Genomic DNA, 19140 nt, shown 5'->3' on the forward strand with positions numbered 1-19140 from the left:
ATTAACTTCATGTCAGGAAATTACCAAAAAGAAAAATGGTAAAAATAATAATGTGTTACTTTCATTTGGTTTCAGCACAGTCAAAACCTAAACATCATCTGACACTTAATGCAAGTCATCGTCACATTCGCGTGTTGTATTTCTAAATATAACATCGCGTCTACACAAGAAGAGACTGAAGCTACGTAAATCGTGAATTTACGCGATTTTCAGGGTGTACCTAGCTTCAATCTCGTCTAAATGTAGACGCGATCTTACATTTAAACACGTAATACAAGAATGTGACGATAACATGCACGTGTGTCACATGGTTTTTAGGTTTTGTCATGTGCTGGTGCACAACTTTTTTACTTGATGATGGTCATACGGGCGAAATTACAATAGTTGGCTATTTAAACAAGGAATTTTACAGTCAAAGAGGATCATGATATTTTTTTACAAAAAACGTAAATATAGTTTACTTTTTTTCTTAAAGCGTTATACGTATTTAACCAAAGATTTCTGCAAGATGCTCGCAAGGAGAACTTCACGATAAGATAAAGTACGCTGTAACATTATTATCTGCGACCAATGGAAAAGTAATCGACAAGAAAAACGGAAATGAAGGTCACACAAAGTATCCGTCGGCATATACTACGGTTGATTTAGAACTAAGAAAACGTGATTTGTTAACTTATGTGCTCTTTTAAATTCTGATTCTAATACTGATCTCCTATCTCTACCCTGACGACTCATGTTTTTTCTTCCATCACGTCAACAGACAGGTCCTGCCCCTCATAGAGGCCTCCATTGAACTCGTGTCACATATCCCCTCTCTTCTCTGCACTTAAAAGCGGAATTCCCATTGCACTCTTAATGTTACCATCCTCGCTTTTAATTTAATCGAAGGTGGCTTTGACTTTTCTGCATGCTGAGTCAGTACCTCCTACAATCATTTCTTTTTCTATTTCATTACATTTTTCATGCAGCCATTTCATTTAACTTCCCTGCACTTTCTGTTTATTTCATTTCTAAGTGACTTTTATTTCTGTATTCCTGATTTTCCTGAATTTTTTTGTTTTCTTCGTAGTTCCCTTCCTTGTACCTATGTTTTTCTCTCCAACTTCCGTGATTACCCTTTTTACAGATATCCATTCCTCTTCAATTGAACTACCACGTGAGCTATTCTTTGTCGCTGTATATATACCCTCAGAGAACTTCAAGAGTATTTCTTCATCCCTTAATATTTCCGTGTCCCACTTGTTTGAGCTTTGATTGTATTTGACTAATCTCTTCAGCTTCAGCCTACCCTTCATCATTACTAAACTTTGATCAGGATCTGTATCGGTTCCTGGGAACGTCATACAATCCAGTTTCTGATTTTGGAATCTCTACCTAACCATGATGTAATCTAACTGAAGTCTTCTGGTGTACCTGCTCCCCATGTGATTCTCGAACAGAGTAATCCCTGATCTTCTTCTTCTTCTTTTGCTAGTACCTCCGTCCCACATTTTGCGCAGGTTAGACACCGTTAAGGCCGGATTTGGCATATTTAATATTAAGGGGTGGCCGGATGCTCTTCCTGTGGCGACCCCATACCCCCCGGAACGGAATTAGTGCACTCGAGCTGTCTGCGTCCAGTGTAAACCATGAAATAGTGCGAAAGTTTTTCAAATGTCTGCGAAGCGTGTAACTGAGGCGGGACGTGGGAAACAGCTCGATATTCACCTAGGGGTATGTGGAAAACCGTCTAAAAGCCACATTGAGACTGGCGGCACACCGGCCCTCGTGTTAATCCGCCAGGCGGGTTCCATCTGGGGCCCGCGCCTACCCGAGTCCAGGAAACAGCGCATTAGCGCTCTCTGTTAGCCTGGCAGATACAGCAGAGTAATCTTTGATAGTAGCCGAAATTTATTGCAGAACTCAGTTAGTCTTTTTCCTCTCTCATTCCTACTATCAATCCCGTACTCTCCCGTAAACCTTTCTTCTGCTTCTTCCTCTACAACCTGTCTCCCATGACTGTTAGATTTTCATCTCCCTTTATGTACTGAATTACCCATTCAATATCCTCATATATTTGCTCTCTCTCTTCATCTTCTGCTTGCGACGTCAGGATGTATACCTGAACTATTGTTATCGGAGTTGGCTTGCTGTCGATTCTCATGATGAACAATCCTGTCACTGAACTGTTCACAGTAACCCACTCTTTGCTCTGCCCTCCTATTCATAACGAATCCTAAACCCGTTATCTCTTTTTCTGCTTTTGCTGATATTACCCTAAATTACTTATCTTCTTTCCATTTCGTTTCACTGACCCATACTACAGCTACACTGAGCTCTAAAATTTCCGTTTTCAGATTTTCTACCAATAGTATAAGGGGAGCAGGATTCGTCATGAATACGAAGGTAGGGTAGAGACTGAGCTACTGTGAACAGCTCAGCGATAGGGTCGTTCTCATCATGAGAATCAACAAAAAACCAACATTGACAACAACTGTTATCTTTTGCATCCTCATGCCGTTGATCAGTGCTGATCCTTCCACCTTTTAGGGGCATTTTCCTGCTTCAAGGGTAAGAGAGTGCCCTGAACCTCTGTCCGCTTCCCTGCCCTCTTCGACAGGGCCTTTGGCAGAACGAGGAAGCCTTAGGATGCTATTGTCGATGTTTCTTATTCGAAATTTAAGGAGTCACTTATTTAGGATTCGGGACCCAGGACGTTTCGAGTAGTAGTCAAAGACGCTACTCCTAGACCATGGGTGCTTCCTAGACCTTTCAAATCGTGATATTGGCACAGCTGGGCAACCAGATGATGAGCGAAACGGCTCTGACACATTAAATGTCTGTAAGTTCAGACGCGGAGGTTCATTAATATTACCATCATGATCAAGAATATTTATTTTTGTTCCAGGAAGGTCATAATGTTTGAACTCTGACCATATAGTATGATACTGTTACAAACAGTTTTGTGTGATATCGGACTATAGTATCTTTGGTCAATTCTGCTTCCATTTTTGTGGAAGCCGCTATAAGGAATCTAATGGAAGAATAGAGAAGCAGCTGTCAGTGAAAACACGACACAGACAGAAAGACAATACTAAACGAATGACAGAAGGCTGAAAGGTGAAACTGATATATGAAGGATTACATAAAGAAAAGACGCGTGGTCTAGCAGTGAAAAAACAAAAAGAAAAAAGAGAAGAAAGGGGTAGCGTCTTTGATTTGTAGTTATAACGTCATCTGTCCCTTGTTTGAACTCCGCCACCACTTACATTTTGAATAAAAATCATCAGCACTGGAAGACCTCCCGCATAAGAAGTCATCCTTATTCTGCCAAAGGCCTTTTCAAACAGGGCGGAGGCGAGGACAGACGTTCAGGATACTCTCCTGCCCCTAAAGGAGGAAGAATCAGCAATGAGTATGGAAGTGAATATATTCCTGCTGAATGAATCACCGGCAATTTATGGTCAAACGTGGACCATATTCACAGAAAAATTCTTTGTAGGGCTTGACGACATCGGACCGGGGGCGTCATAGTTTCACCTTAGTTCTTTCACTGAATTCCAGTGGCAATGGAAGTGGTGCGCTACTCGCCCTAGAGGTCGCTGACACTCGCGAGCGTGGTGACACCTGCGATGTACGTAACTGGTTCACGTTTCATCATTACAATATCGCCAGGAGAGGAAGAATAGATGTTGACGTACAGTATGGTTACCTTGGCTTACGAGAAAGTCATGCGTTAAATTTTATTCCTTCTCTCAGTCTATAAACTGCAAAGTGGACATGTGACACTCGTGACTGATGGCGTTCGTCAGAAGGATAAGTTCGCCTGTTTCTTACTATTTAAAGTTGGATATGTTATTGTAAGCTTGAATTAGTTCTCATTGTTGACAAAGAAATGCCAATAATTGTACTACTGTAGCATAGTGGGCAGCAACACGAGATCTGTTTAACGGCAGAAACATTAGGCTTTCTGATCTGTGGGTGACTTTCGAGTGGAGTGGAAAGAACAAACGTGTTTAGTGACTTGAACATGCTGGTTTTTGTACTTGGAAAACAGGATTTGTGGGAAGTGTTACCCTTCCGAGTTCATCTCAAGAATTCTGCTGCGAAAACAACGTGCTCAGGTTGGTTTCGACTATTCAGAGAAAAGAGTTTTGAGATGAGAGACAAAATGCATGCTTATCGGTGTGGTGTACCCCATGCTGCGAGTGGGTCAAACGGCGAATGCTGAACGGTAGGAAGCACAATTACTCAGTCTCAATCGCATACTTAAAGACATCCATGCAATATGGCTTTTCTGAACAACGCGTGATATCTTTCAGCGATTTCGAAAACTTACTCCAAGACCGGATATCTTCAAAAGAAACTGATTTTTTTTTTAAATTGTGGAGTCTACTTGTCACCCGAAAAGTGGGACGGTGTGTAGCTGCCAAAGGACACTATTTTCAGTAAATTACTTTATACCTTTCTATTAAAATAAATATGCGTTCCCTGTTCAATAAATTGTGATAATTAACTCAAATAGCCATCTTCCTGTATAGCTGGTCTCTTATTTGTGTGCTACCGTCAGCATAATATTGAACTCTCTATTGTATGTAAAAATTTTCTTAGGCGCTAACAGAACGGTGAGTCAGCTCTGCACAGCCTAGATCCCACAAAAGTTGGTGAAGGATGGGAGAGAGCGCAGGGGTCGAAGTCTCGCCTTGGGCTCATAGTGAAGAGTGCTTTGTGCCTCAAGCTGAGCATTCTCAGAAGATTATCTTCTTTTTTTCTTGGTCGCATTGGGAATGGTGACATACTTTTGTGAGAGTGACCATAATGAACCAGAAACAATAGGCTGTTTAAAAAGACATGCATGGAGATAGAAAATCACGGTGCATTTTTACTTACACGTAGGACTACAAATCAAGACACGTTTATAGGAATGGTAGACCAGGAAAAAGCATTTGACACTGTAAAATGGTGCAAGATGTTCGAAATTATGACAAAAATAGGAGTATGCTATATGGAGAGACGGGTAACATACAATATGTACAAGAGCCAATAGAGAATATAAGAGTGGACGACCAAGAACGAAGTGCTCGGATTAAAAACAATGTAAGACAGGGATATAGTCTTTCGTCTCTACTGTTGAATCTGTACATCGAAGAAACAATCATGGAAATAAAAGAATGATTTAGGAGTGGAATTAAAATTCAAGGTGAAAGAATATCAATGATTCGATTCGCTGATGACATTGCTATCGTGAGTGAAAGTGAGAAAGAATTACACAATCTGCTGAACCGAATGAACAACCTAGTGGACTGCCGGCCGGAGTGGCCATGCGGTTCTAGGCGCTACAGTCTGGAACTGGGCGACCGCTACGGTCGCAAGTTCGAATCCTGCCTCGGGCATGGATGTGTGTGATGTCCTTAGGTTAGTTGGGTTTAATTAGTTCTAAGTTCTAGGCGACTGATGACCTCAGAATTTAAGTCGCATAGTGCTCAGAACCATTTTGAACAGAATATGGACTGAGAGTAAACCGAAGAAAGACGAAAGTAATGAGAAGTGGCAGAAATGAGAACAGCGAGAAACTTAACATTAGGATTGATGGTCACGAAGTAGATGAAGTTAAGGAATTCTGCTACCTAGGCAGCAAATAACCAGTGACGGACGAGCAAGGAGGGCATCAAAAGCAAACCAGCACTGGCAAGAAGAGCATTCCTGGCCAACAGAAGTGTTATAGTATCAAACATTGGCCTTAATTTGAGGAAGAAATTTCTGAGAATGTACTTTTGGAGAACAGTATTATATGGCAGTGAAATGTTAACTGTGGGAAAATAGAAGAAAATAGAAGCATTTGAGGTGTTGTGTCAGATGGATATTGAAAATTAGGTGATAAGGAATGAGGAGGTTCTGCGCAGAATCCGAGAAGAAAGGAATATTTGGAAAACACTGAAAAGGAGAAGGGACAGGATGATAGGACATCTGTTAAGACGTCAAGGAATGACTTCTATGGTACTGGAGCAGCTGTAGAGGGCAAAAACTGTAGAGGAAGACAGAGATTTTAATATATCAAGCAAATAATTGACGGCGCAAGTTGCAAGTGCTACTATGAGATGAAGAGGTTGGCACAGAAGAGGAATTCGTGGTGGGTCGCATCAAACGAGTCAGTAGACTGATGACTCAAAAAGCAACCGTTTTTACGAGGATGTATCTTTCACATGTATGCAGATACAACTTTGTCGTACTTCTTACAATTACACTTAGGATCATAGATTTCATCTGCTTTTCACAAATGCCCGCTGTCACTTTCGCTGTACGAACGACATAGAGCGAGGTGACAGTCAAACTCGTAGCGTACTTTTGCGAGCGTGTCTGAAGTTAACGCATTCATTGCCGCCGCTATGCAGCGTCACAGGACACCCAAAGCTGTTGGAAGGGAAGCACACAGGTGGACGCTTTCACAGCTCTCATCAATAAAATACCACACATCGTGAGATCAGACGACTGCGGAGGCTAGCGCTGCAGTGCGACATCCGTTAACTTCCTTCCGCCGATCCATTGTTGGTGCAGTGAGCAGCACTGCCGTACTCTGTACGAAAATTATGTCGCAAAGTTGCAACTGAACTGTTACTGGTGAAAAGCAGAGCCCGAAACGCCGTCTGTTGCTGTGATACTGCCATTTAGACTCCATGCACAATGTGTAATGAAAGAGCGAGCTGCCTGCATCAAGGAGACCCCCAGCGGCAGTGGCGTGAACCAGCGACCTACAACTGGAGCCACCGTAAAATTTTAGTTCCAATGCGTAAGTAAAAATTTACTACGAATTTATATCTGTATTCAAGTAGAAAACATATTCTTCTGAAACTGGGTTGATCTTTTTGTAACGCCCTGCACTTACACACTCATTCAAAATGAAGAAACAGACAGTAAAGCGCTAGTGACGAGTACAGTGCCGGCGAGAGCACAGTATTACGTGATCTCCGTGCTTTTCAGAGACAGGAGACAAAGACTAGGGATGCGATATTTTGGATTTTACTTATCCAGCTTTAGGCGGTTTAAAAACAGCAAACTCTGCACGCACACATCTCAGTCGTCGACGCTAAAACTATTGCGCTTAAGTTACGACCATAACATTTAACTAAAGCATCGTGTCACTGAATGCGAGGTAAGGATTCGATAGCAGCCAGGCTATTAAGTGCTGTATACGGCAGTGGACTCACCTTTACAGAGACCGCGGCACGGCCGCACCAGATCGCCGTTGGGGCCGCACTTGGGGACGAAGACAGAGCAGAGGAAGAGCGCCGCCAGCTCGTAGCAGCGCACGTCCACCACCACGTCGTACACCTCCAGCTCCTGAAGCACACAGCATAACCACACTGCCGTAGCAGCAAGTGAACACACGAAGGCAGTGGCTACTTACAGCACTCGCCGTCTAACCCATCTTTTCCTCAAAATTTAGAAGCTACGCATGCCCATTCTCGTGTGAAACCTAGGTTAATCCGTTAGTCCACGTGACCGTGAAGCCTGTTTACCTGTGCCCAGCTTTATTTAGTTTCGTTGGCTTCCGGAAAGCTTTACATACTTTCCCGGACTGTCAGCTAATGGACAAAATATGAGCGTACGGAATATCTGACTAGTGATGTGATTTGATTTAAGACTTTCTAGAAAATAAAAAACAGCATGACATTCTTTCATACATAAAAGTAACTTCTTCCATGCCCCAAGGGAGGAGAGAAGAGTTTAAAGCCCCGTCGACATCCAGTTCATTAGAGACGCATCATAAGCTCGAAATATTTCGAGGATTGTGAAGGAAGTTGGCCGTGTCTTTCCGAGGACATCACCGCAACAGTTTCCTGGATGGCCGGACAGAGATTTCAGTTATCGTCTTGTCGAATGACAATCCAGTGTGGTAAGCACTATGTCACCTCGCTCGGTCCCAAGAGAGAGATACTGGTCAGTTACTGTTGTTGCAAACTCCGCTATGCTGTTCGCGTATGATACTATTATGTTTACAGAAATCTCATATCAGACGATTGTAGCGAAATGCAGAAGACCTTCAGAGGACCCAAGTTTAGTGGAGGGCCCTGCACTTGGCCGTCAACATAAATACCGGTAAAGTACTTCAGATAAATAGGCGAAAAGATCCGTTATTCTATGATTATACAACTGCTAAATATTCATTACCAGTTATCACATATGTTATGTATATGGGAGCATGCACACGGAGTGATTTAAAGGGAAACGAACACGCTAATGTAACTGTACAAAAGGCAAATGGCAATCTGAAATTCACTGGAAGACTCTTCAGGAAATGTCCAGCGACGACAGTGGTTGCTTAAAATAGCCTCGTTCGATCAAGTCTCCAGCATTGCTCGTGAATCTCGGACCTTTAGCAGATAGGACCGACAGAGAAAATAGAGAAGGTTCAAAAAAGAGCAGCGTGTTTCATTACAGGGGTACTTCAGAAAGCTAAAAGCGACACACAGATTCTCTTCAGCAAGACAGAGGTTTTACAACTGGAAACGAATGAGTTCTTATACGAAATGAGTCACCAACCAAACCGAACAGCGTCTGGAACCGCGTTGTTAGGGCCTTGACTCGACCTACGCGCCGCCGCTAACAGTGTTCGAGTCGGTCTCTCATGAGACGCGGGCACAGCCGCAGCCACTGGAGCGTCCACTTACGGTGACGGGTCTCCGTCCCAGACTGCCCACTGGTCCCGGATTTTTCCCCACTACAGGTCCTCCGCACACTTGTGTATTTGATCGCGTGTTTTGCAAGTGCGCCTCATCCTGATTAAAAGATACTGAAGATGTGTATGAAAATCCAGCCGGAAATTAGAGACATCGCACCATCCATGTCGCCCTTAGTCCTTTTGATCTCAGGAATAAATGAGAGCTATCAGCTGCTGAGATTCGTTTGATACTTTCATCCAATTGGGTAAAAATATTTCGCTTTACATTTATGATTGAACTGATGATAAGTTCAGAAAGTTACGATCAAAAGGCGTATTATTAATCTGGTGAAATGACATTAGACTCTGAGTTTTGCTTTATGCTTAGAGAGATTCTGTGTGTCAACATCGACTAAACATACAAGCAGATGTGGTCCTAGGACCGTCTCGGTCATGTAATAAATTGTTTGCCCTTACTAAGGCGAGAATAAAGATGCACGTCAGACCTGTAAGATTCTTCTTTTTGTAATTTAATTTTCTGAACGTGATTAATTTGTATATTGGACTTTAAGTCTAGATGAACTCATCAAAAACTTAGTGAAGATTAACGAATATTTGATTTGAAGCACGAATACTATTTATGCTGAATCGGTTTGTATTTCTAAGCCACAGAAATTGTTAAAACAGGTGCTAATACTTACAGTTTGTGCGTCTCGCTGGGTGAAGTGTCCCATGTAGTTAGGGAACATAGTGTAGTTGTACGGGATCTTGTGATAGTGGCAGAATGTGACTATCACTGGCAGACAAATCCCTGTAAACATACCGAAACAATGGATAAATGTTAAGTATAGACAAGTGACAGGCACATGGTGACAGCATCACTTAAAAAGAAATCTTGAGCATGCATATCGATGTGACTGTGACATATGTTCGAACAACAAATTAAACTCCTAGATGTTTCTCCCATAGACTCTAAGTTTTCCTATTCAACAGAGTATTTTACTATGTTAAATTTATGAAATTAGTTAAAAAATTCCTCAAGTTAAAGTTCGTCTGTTCTTTTAGCGGTGGATTCCGAAAGCTAGTGCGAAATTCTTAATAGCCTAGTAGGTCTTTTCTTTTTTTGTTCGTTGAATGAAATGTGGTCTCTCTTTCTAAAATAGGCAGGACTTCGTCCTGGATTTTTCCAATAAATGAGACATTCTGGAAAAGCCGATTAGTACTTTGCAAATATTGTGTCCCGTGAAGGCTTAAATATGAGTCAGTTCTTCCGAAACACGTAGTCTTCGGTAAGACCACCGACCATACTTTTGCTTGATGATGTCAGTGATATATTACTTCTTTTATTCTTTGCGATTATATCTATGAGCCATTATGACGTTTATCAATGGCTACGTTTGTTTATTTTATTATTTTTTTAAATTGATTGATGATGACCAAAACAGCTGCGGAATTTGTCGTCTTTTGCCCACTTTCTGAACAGCCTGAAAGTCCTTCTTATCCTGGTGTTGAGGGCAGCACTTGTGATGGTAAGCTACTGGCATTTAATTAGCACCCTTTACATTATTTTCTTAATAAGACTATTTTCTACAAATAAGTGGTTCCACTTGTGCTGAATTACTCTATCCCAGGATTTCTACAAAAAACTGAAAGCCCTTCTTATCTTGGTGTTGAGCAGCACTTGTGATGGAAAGCTACTGGCGTTTAATTAGCACCTTTTACATTATTTTCTTAATAAGAGTATTTTCTACAAATAAGTGGTTCAACGTATGTTGAATTACTCAATCCCTGGATTTCTACAAAAAACTTGTCAGTCTTAAGCTTTTGAAATAAGCAGTGATATTTCGTTTACAATGAGTGCTGGTTTATAGTACAGTCAGAAGAAAAAATATCAGACACAAATATACGCCGCCTAAGTAAGAACAAAATAAAGGAGTATAAATATTAGACAACAGTTAATTAAAGAGCGCAACCACAGGGTCTATGATGGTAGCTTTTGTTAAAGTATGCGCAGTGCCTGAAGTGGAATGTGCAAGTGACACTAAGAAGTTACCTGATGTCTGCTCTGCTCCACTTCCAGAAAACAGACTCCAAACCGATACCCTATCTCTGAATATGAGTTTTTCCTCATGTGAAAGTCGATCAGGTGATTTTTAGTGCAGTTCACCCTTCGATGTGCTTGGGACTAGTCACGTATCATTCACTTTTCAAGAGCCTGGGCACTTTTGCATTCAAGATTAACATGGTGGTGCTGTGAGTGCCTGAATGATTTGAAGGAAAGTTTTTGTCGCCTTCTGTAGCGATTTTATTGGTTGGATATCAACAGGGGTTGAGCTTCAGCTCTTTCCTTTTCTCGCTTTTACTTCTCTTCAAATTTCAGGAGGAATTATTCCAGCTAGGAGACGTAATTTACGCAGAGAGATGTTAGCTAGTCCTTCTGCTACGATATGGCTCAAGCCACGACGTACAGAACATGTACACAAATCTGTAGAGTTGCACAAAGCTAGTTCAAATATCGTCAAGTTGTTCCTTTCAATTTACACACAACACTATTCCTGCAGAAGCCTTAGCCTCAAGCAACCAAATATAAAATTATAAAAATTTTTAAAAATATTTAATATTTTTTTCTTAATGTTCAAAAATTTTCTTTATATTGTCTCAGTGTCAGATGTGTTTAGCCTCACATACGGATAGTTCTGATTAAAAGACAAGATGCATTACAGTTAACCCCTGGGTATTTTGGAATGTTTTTGTGTTCGGCTGTCTTACCAGAAGATATTTAAACTCCTTTCCATCCCTCGTTACGTATCTGGCACTCGCGAGATCTAATAGTAACGCTACCACTATTTTTTTGGGCATTACCTCAATTCAGCCACAGCAGTGGAAGACACCTGAATGGAGTTAATATACAGGCACGCCGTTTGCAGCATTGGGGCTGTTTATACAGCACGAGGCGGCCCAGGCCAAGCACCTCAATACTGCAACCGCAGCGGAAAAACAGCGCTTTTGCAGGTAGACGGAAGCCGTTTCCACTCTCCCCGGCAGCGGATTTGTTTTATACGTTAGTAAAACTAATGGGCCGCGAATGGATATAAATAATCATTAACTTCAGCACAGCCATAAACAGTCCAGCAACGCCTACGGGGACGAGAGGCCCACGCTGGACGAACGAACGACGTGGGACAGCAAGCAGCCGTTACAAGTTCGGGTGTACATCACCCCCCTCCCCCCCCCCCCCCCCTCGCAACTTCTGGCAGTGCCAAGTCCTTCCCCTTGGACTTGGTACTTCAACACCAGCGGTCTGCCTCCTGGCCTTCTCCAGACTCGTGCCCGGACAGTTCAGACCCGTGCAGTTCAGCCGTTTACCCTTCCGTACGGCAGCGGGTGCCAAGGCAGCCCGCCCCGTCACTCGCTGCTGCGAGTTCCACCACCGAACTCTGACATCCCCTGCAGGCAGCTTGTCAGTCTTGAGCGCTGCTACCTCTGTCCGCGAGCGGTCGTGTTCCGCTAACTGTGCCGCACATCATTGCTTGACATTGTGGAGTCAGCAATGTTCGGCGCTAAGGAACTGTGTGGTAGCCGTCAGCTCGCCGTCGCCACGAGCCGCCTTCAACCGAGACACTACCAGTTTAGTCAAATGAGTGATAATAAAGCGTTTTGCCTTTTTATGCTGTTTGACTAAGCTATCAACGGCCTGTTTCCGTGACCTCACCTCACTACCACTACGCAAGTCTGCACAGAAGTACATGAAGTGTATTCGCAGTTGTGAATACGAACAACCGTCTCAGCTGTATAATAGAATGACGACATACATGCATGCATGCAATATTGAATCGTTATTCTTAACAACGCAGACACTGCAATATCGTACTTATCCACCAATAACAGAAATTCCTTCAATTAAAATGTCCTCTACTTGTCGTGAATCACATAATTTGTGTACGATTACAACTTGTGGTGCAGGAATAACGAGATATGGAAGCTTCTGTCTGATCTTGAGTCGTGCACGGATAGCCGAGGAGGTTAAGGCGACCGCTCGCGTAAACCGGGAAACCAGCACTCGTGTCCCAGTCCGCCACAAATTCCATCTGTTAATCATTCGCAACTGCGAATACATTTCATGTATTTCATAGCGGCTGTAGTCGCCGCAGTGCCTGATCCTTCGGACTTACATGCATATCCGAAGGAACATTACATCTTCCTTCTTAACAACACAGGCACTACAACATCGTACTGTGCAGGAGTCGTCCAACACACTGTGGCTGCCTTAAAATATGTGTGTTTGTCGCTATGAAGACTCGCCTGTAGAGCCTAATACATATTTCTGATATACATTGATCGGCTACAACATTATGACCATCGACCTACTGTCGATATAAGCCCGTATAGGCGACAGCATCATCACCTGGCGTGAAATGACTGCTGGTCAGACACACGCATGGTGCGTGTAGTATCAGTGAGTGTGCCGTCCGTGTGTAGAATGGGGAAGGCGCGCGACCTATCTGAGTTTGACGGAGAGCATATTGTGATGGCCCGGAGGTTCGGCACGAGCATTTCGGAAACTGCACGACTTTTCGGGTCTCCGAGGAGTGCTATGATGAGTGTCTTCAACACGTGGCGAAAACAATGTGAAACCACGTCCAGAAGTCGTGTGGTTGGGCGCCAACCCCTCACTACAAATGTCGGACGTCGTAGGCCGGGCAGACTGGTAAAACGTGACAGACGGCGAGCATTAGATTTTATTGCTGGGGAGAGTACAAGTATGTATGAACACACAGTGCACCGAACACACCCAACAATGAGCCTCCGCAGCCGACGACCCACGCATGTGCCAAAGTTAACACCACGGCATCGGCAACTACGACTGGAATGGGCACGTCACCATCGGCACCGGACGTTGGCGCAGTGGCAGAGCGTTGCATGGTCTGATGAATACTGATGGGCGGGCGCGAATCCGAGCAGCTTCTCGACATCTGTACTGCGGGACGAAGACCATTATGCTCTGGGGAACATCCACGTGGGCATCTATGGGTCCGGTGGAGCTTGTGTGAGGCATCATGTCGGCCAAGGAGTATCATACATTGTATGCAGACCATGTGTACCCTTCATGATGATCGTGTGTAATTATTCAGCGGCAGTGGAATTATTCAGCAAGATAATGCGCCATGTCACAAGGCCAGGTGTGTGATGGAGTGGTTCGAGGAACACAGTAGCAAGTTTCAGTTGACGCGTTGCCCCCCTCCCCCCAACTCGCCAGGTTAGAACGATCGAACACAACTGGGATGTGACCGAGCGTGGAATCAGAGCTCATTATCCCGCTACCCGGAATTTATGAGAATCAGGTGATTTGTGTGTCCAGATGTGGTTCCGACTCCTTCCAGCAACATACCAAAGCCTCGTTGTTCCATGCCACGACGCGTCGCCGCTGTTATTAGTGCCGAAGGTGGACATACCGGCAATTAGGTAGGTGGTCATAATGCTCTGGTTGATCAGTGTATGTGAGAGCAAACATTTACATGGCAAGGAGTATTAAGATTACATGTTGCATATATTAGCTGCCTATAGGTTCGGGTAATACATTGGTTAATGCTATAAAATATGCAGAAAGATATACATTTGTGCCAGTAGTTGTTGTACATACAGTTTTAGGCTGACAAGGAGCACAAGCTGATGGTGTGATGAATTATCTGTGAATGAGGTCAATCTCTTGTACTCTTGGCGGCTGTCAATATTTATGGTAAATATTAGAATGTGTGCACGTGTGTGTGTGTGTGTGTGTGTGTGTGTGTGTGTGTGTGTGTGTTGTGTGTGTGTGTGTGTGTGTGTGTGTGTGTGTGTACTTTTAAGAGTGTAGGCAGTTGCTGAAAACAGAGATGATACTATTGTAAATATTGTCATTTTTGTCATTTAAAATGGATTCTGGTTGTTTCATTTGGTGTTTGTATATTTGGAGTGTTTCAAGGAAGTCTAGTTTTCTGCCTTTTGGTTGGATGTGTAGAATGCTAATACTTGTGATCTTCCATACAATCCCATTTCTGGGTAACATTTCATACCAGATTGCCAATGTCTTCAAACGGAAAGGCATAAGCATATCCTTTACAACAGACAACAAGATTGGACAGAAGTTACCCCACAACTTCGGCACACGAAACCCACTTCATCACACAGGTGTGTACAAAATTGAATGTTTGGACTGTGACTGCTTCTACATAGGCCAGACAGGCAGATCATTTGAGATTAGGTTCAAGGAACACATGACAGCACTAAAAAAACAAAAAATACCACACATCAGCAATAGCTACCCACGTGCATGAAACAAAACCCATGTTAACAAAACAAGTATTAGCATCCTACACATCCAAACAAAAGGCAGAAAACTAGACATCCTTGAAACACTCTAAATACACAAACACCAAATGAAACAACCAGAATCCATCTTAAATGACAATATTTACAATAGTATCATCTCTGTTTTCAGCAACTGCCTACACTCTTAAAAGTGCACACACCCACCCACCCACCCACACCCACACACCCACCCACACCCACCCACACACACACACACACACACACACACACACACACACACGTGCACACATCCTAATATTTACCGTAAATATTGACAGCCGCCAAGAGTACAAGAGATTGACCTCATTCACAGATAATTCATCACACCATCAGCTTGTGCTCCTTGTCAGCCTAAAACTGTATGTACAACAACTACTGGCACAAATGTATATCTTTCTGCATATTTTATAGCATTAACCAATGTATTACCAGAACCTATAGGCAGCTAATATATGCAACATGTAATCTTAATACTCCTTGCCATGTAAATGTTTGCTCTCATATAATCACTCTTTCCTCTCTCTCCCTCTCTCTCTCTCTCTCTTCAAAGAGTGTCATCTATGTATGATTTTACTACTGTAGCCAATATGATCATTGTAATTCAAGTCTGTAACATTTCACCTAATTGTTATTATTAAGTATGAAATTTAAGCCATTTTAACATTTCACCTGATTGCATAAACGGGTACGAATGTTTAGCCGTTTTAACTTTTCAAAATTGGATTTATATACCACCTGAAGTACACACATATATTCGACACCTCAAAACAAACACCTCCAAATGCTTTAAACAATTATTCTGTAATAATGTTGTTACGATGTATATTCTTCGCACTTTGCGATTATGTCTTCTCTTCTGCTATACGAACCTTGCACCCAGCTGATTCCAGACGCCATATTTGTTTACAAATGTGACAGTATACATGTGACGTGTTACGACAGCAAAAGGAACCTGTGACCACCGGAGGTACTCTAGTTTACTTACTAAAGTTTACCATTAGATACCAGTTTAAATTTTTGTCAAAAGTAATCCAACACCATATTCTGCAATAGTATCTTGTTTCTCCACTAGGCAGTGCCACAAGTTCCTCCAAAATCGTAACACAACACAAACACATATGTAATACTAACTAATGTAAAGCCACCCGATGATGGAGGTTTAAACCTTCGAAACGCGTCGTGGAAAAAATAAAAATAAAACGGTGACTGGTAACAGTAAACTTGTTGTCTCATTTAATGTCAGTAACAGTCACGGTAAAGCCTAACCTAAATATGTTCGCATTTAAAGTTAAGAACTCTTTTTTTAAGATCCTGTTTCTCTACGTTTAATTTGTGGTCAGCAGCAGTAACGGATTTTCTACGTTCAACAAACCTAATATACAACAGTAGTGGAGATAGATTGCATCCTTGCCTTACGCCCGTTTCAGGCAGAGAACTTTTCTCTTGGTCCTTCATTCTCACAGTTTCTTGTACGCAACGTATATTATGTGTACTTCCCTACAGCAGATACCTTTCCGTCTGAGGATGTTGCACCACTTTATGTTGCAGACTTTTTTTCTAGTTTGACGGATCTTTCGAAGGTTTCTTGCTTTTTTACCAAACTTTACAGTAGATTTGCCTCTTTGGTGCCTTTATATTTCCTAAAGGAAAGCTTAGGGAGTTAAAAGTAACGGGATCGACTGGTCGAGCAGCTAATCATAGGTCGTGCATTTCTGTAGTCAGTGCTAAGCAACGCCTAAAGTGAGTAAAATGGCTCTGAGCACTATGGGACTCAACTGCTGAGGTCATTAGTCCCCTAGAACTTAGAACTAGTTAAACCTAACTAACCTAAGGACATCACAAACATCCATGCCCGAGGCAGGATTCGAACCTGCAACCGTAGCGTTCTTGCGGTTCCAGACTGCAGCGCCTTTAACCGCACGGCCACTTCGGCCGGCTAAAGTGAGTAAAGAGCGACACTACTGGACGGTGGATGACTGAAAACAGCTGATTTAGAATGATGGATTACGCTATACCTCGTGGCAGTTCGATGAAAGGGCATCGTTTTGACGAAAGCCTGGAAAATTTGATTTGTGATCATGCCTACTGCCGACAGTGAAGTACAGAGCAGGTGGTGTTACGATTTGGCGGTGCTTAGCGATGTTGTTGTGTGGACTTCCTTAACGCGCTTAAGAAAAAATGTGTAAGGTTATGAACATACTTCACAGCATTGTGTATTGCATAGAATAGAGAAACAGTTTCACTTTTTATTGGCTTTCGGTTCATTCCCATATAGCCATCTCAATAGTGGAAAGACGATGCGACAGTGTGTTTGAGGCAATTTTCTTGTCCGTAACGACGATGCGAATGTAAGGACAACACAACACCCAGTACCCTAGTGCAAAAAATCTCCGACCCGGCTGGAATCGAACGCAGGCTCCTTCACTAAAGCTATCTGTCGCGCTGACTCTGCATGTACCGAGGCGGAAAAAGAGGTTGTTTGGAGACTGCGACTCTTTCTATCTGCATGACAGCGCACCTATCATGAAGCAGCATGTTTGAGGCATTGATTTGTCGACAATAATATCGGTTCAAATGGGTCTGAGCACTATGGGACTTAACATCTGAGATCATCAGTCCCCTAGAACTTAGAACTACTTAAACCTAACTAATCTAAGGACATCACACACATCCATCCCCGAGGCAGGATTCGAACCTGCGACCGTAGCGGTCGCGCGGTTCCAGACTGTAGCGCCTAGAACCGGAAATACCTCAAAAGTGGAGGAAAAAAAAAGAAGTTGAACATGTGATGTCACCAGATGACGCACGTGCAGCGGCTGAGCCTATAGGTCTGTCGCACCTGATCACCCCAACCAAATTCAAATATTTACGTTGATGTGGCTTCGGGCCTACGTTGCTCAAGGTTCGAGTTTTGAGCCTGGCAGGCAGCATTCTTCTCATTGCGTTACACAATTATGTTATACATTAAGATAATAAAATGGTTCAAATGGCTCTGAGCACTAAGGGACTTAACATCTGAGGTCATCATTCCCCTAGAACTTAGAACTACTTAAACCTAACTAACCTAAGGACATCACACACATCCATCCCCGAGGCAGGATTCGAACCTGCGACCGTAGCGGTCGCGCGGTTCCAGACTGTAGCGCCTAGAACCGGAAATATCTCAAAAGTGGAGGAAAAAAAATGTTGAACATGTGATGTCACCAGATGACGCACGTGCAGCGGTTGAGCCCAGAGGTCTGTCGCACCTTATTACCCCAACCAAATTCAAATATTTATGACGATGTGGCTCCGGGCCTACGTCGCTCAAGGTTCGACTTTTGAGCCTGGCAGGCAGTATTTTTCTCATTGTGCTACATAATTGGGTTATACATTAAGGTAAGATTTGTTACTTTATTTACCAGTCTCACGGTCTCCGCTGGTTTATTGCACAGTACAGTATAACAAATTCTTGCAGTATTGGGTCAGGGGTAAATGACCGTAGCGGTCGCGCGGTTCCAGACTGAAGCGCCTAGTACCGCTCAGCCACACTGGCCGGCGACAATAATATTTCTCGAAGGACTGTCCTGTGCAGAGCTCAGATCTGCACCCAATGGAACACCTATGAAATGAGTTAGAACGCCGACTTCGCTCGAGACCCCAGCGTCCAACATTACTACTTTCTCCGGTTTCGGCTCCTGAGCAACGAATGGTCTGCCATTCATCCACAACAAGTGTCTGCAGCCGAATTCAATTTGTCATAAAGGCGAAGCAAACTTGTGCGAATATATTAACGGATTAAGAAAATGGCTGCGGTAGCGAGTTTGTACCCTTCGTCATAAACAAGAAGTGTACAGTGGAACACGCGCAGTTCAGCTGTAGCAGTGAGATTACACTTTCTGGGTAGTGCCCGCCCAGTGTGGACGTCCTCGGGTGCAAGGCCTGCTGCGGGCCACCTGCCAGCGAGCGGCTGCCGCCCTCAAAGGGCTGGGACTGGGCGGGGTGGGCGGCCTGCGGGGGTGGGGGCAGCGGTGGGGGTGGGGTTGGGGCGCTGGGCCGGCTCTCATTATGGCGCCACCCGGCAGGCTGCTGTTTGAGTTCCGGAACACGCCCCACTATTTGCCAACTGGCCGCCGAGCGGAGCCGGAGCGAGGAATGCCGGCATCGCCATCGCC

General features: G+C 43.5%; 1 protein-coding gene across 1 annotated transcript in view; it reads right to left on the bottom strand.

The window, feature by feature from the left end:
• The window catches only part of LOC126425882 (atrial natriuretic peptide-converting enzyme-like), a 338406-nt gene that overhangs the window by 170146 nt on the left and 149120 nt on the right, over nt 1–19140 (bottom strand). The window contains 2 exon segments of the mRNA XM_050088318.1: nt 7185–7317; nt 9340–9449. Coding sequence (XP_049944275.1) covers nt 7185–7317; nt 9340–9449 — 243 coding nt within the window.

The sequence above is a fragment of the Schistocerca serialis genome, chromosome 1 (assembly GCF_023864345.2).
Source record: "Schistocerca serialis cubense isolate TAMUIC-IGC-003099 chromosome 1, iqSchSeri2.2, whole genome shotgun sequence".
NCBI lineage: Eukaryota > Metazoa > Arthropoda > Insecta > Orthoptera > Acrididae > Schistocerca > Schistocerca serialis.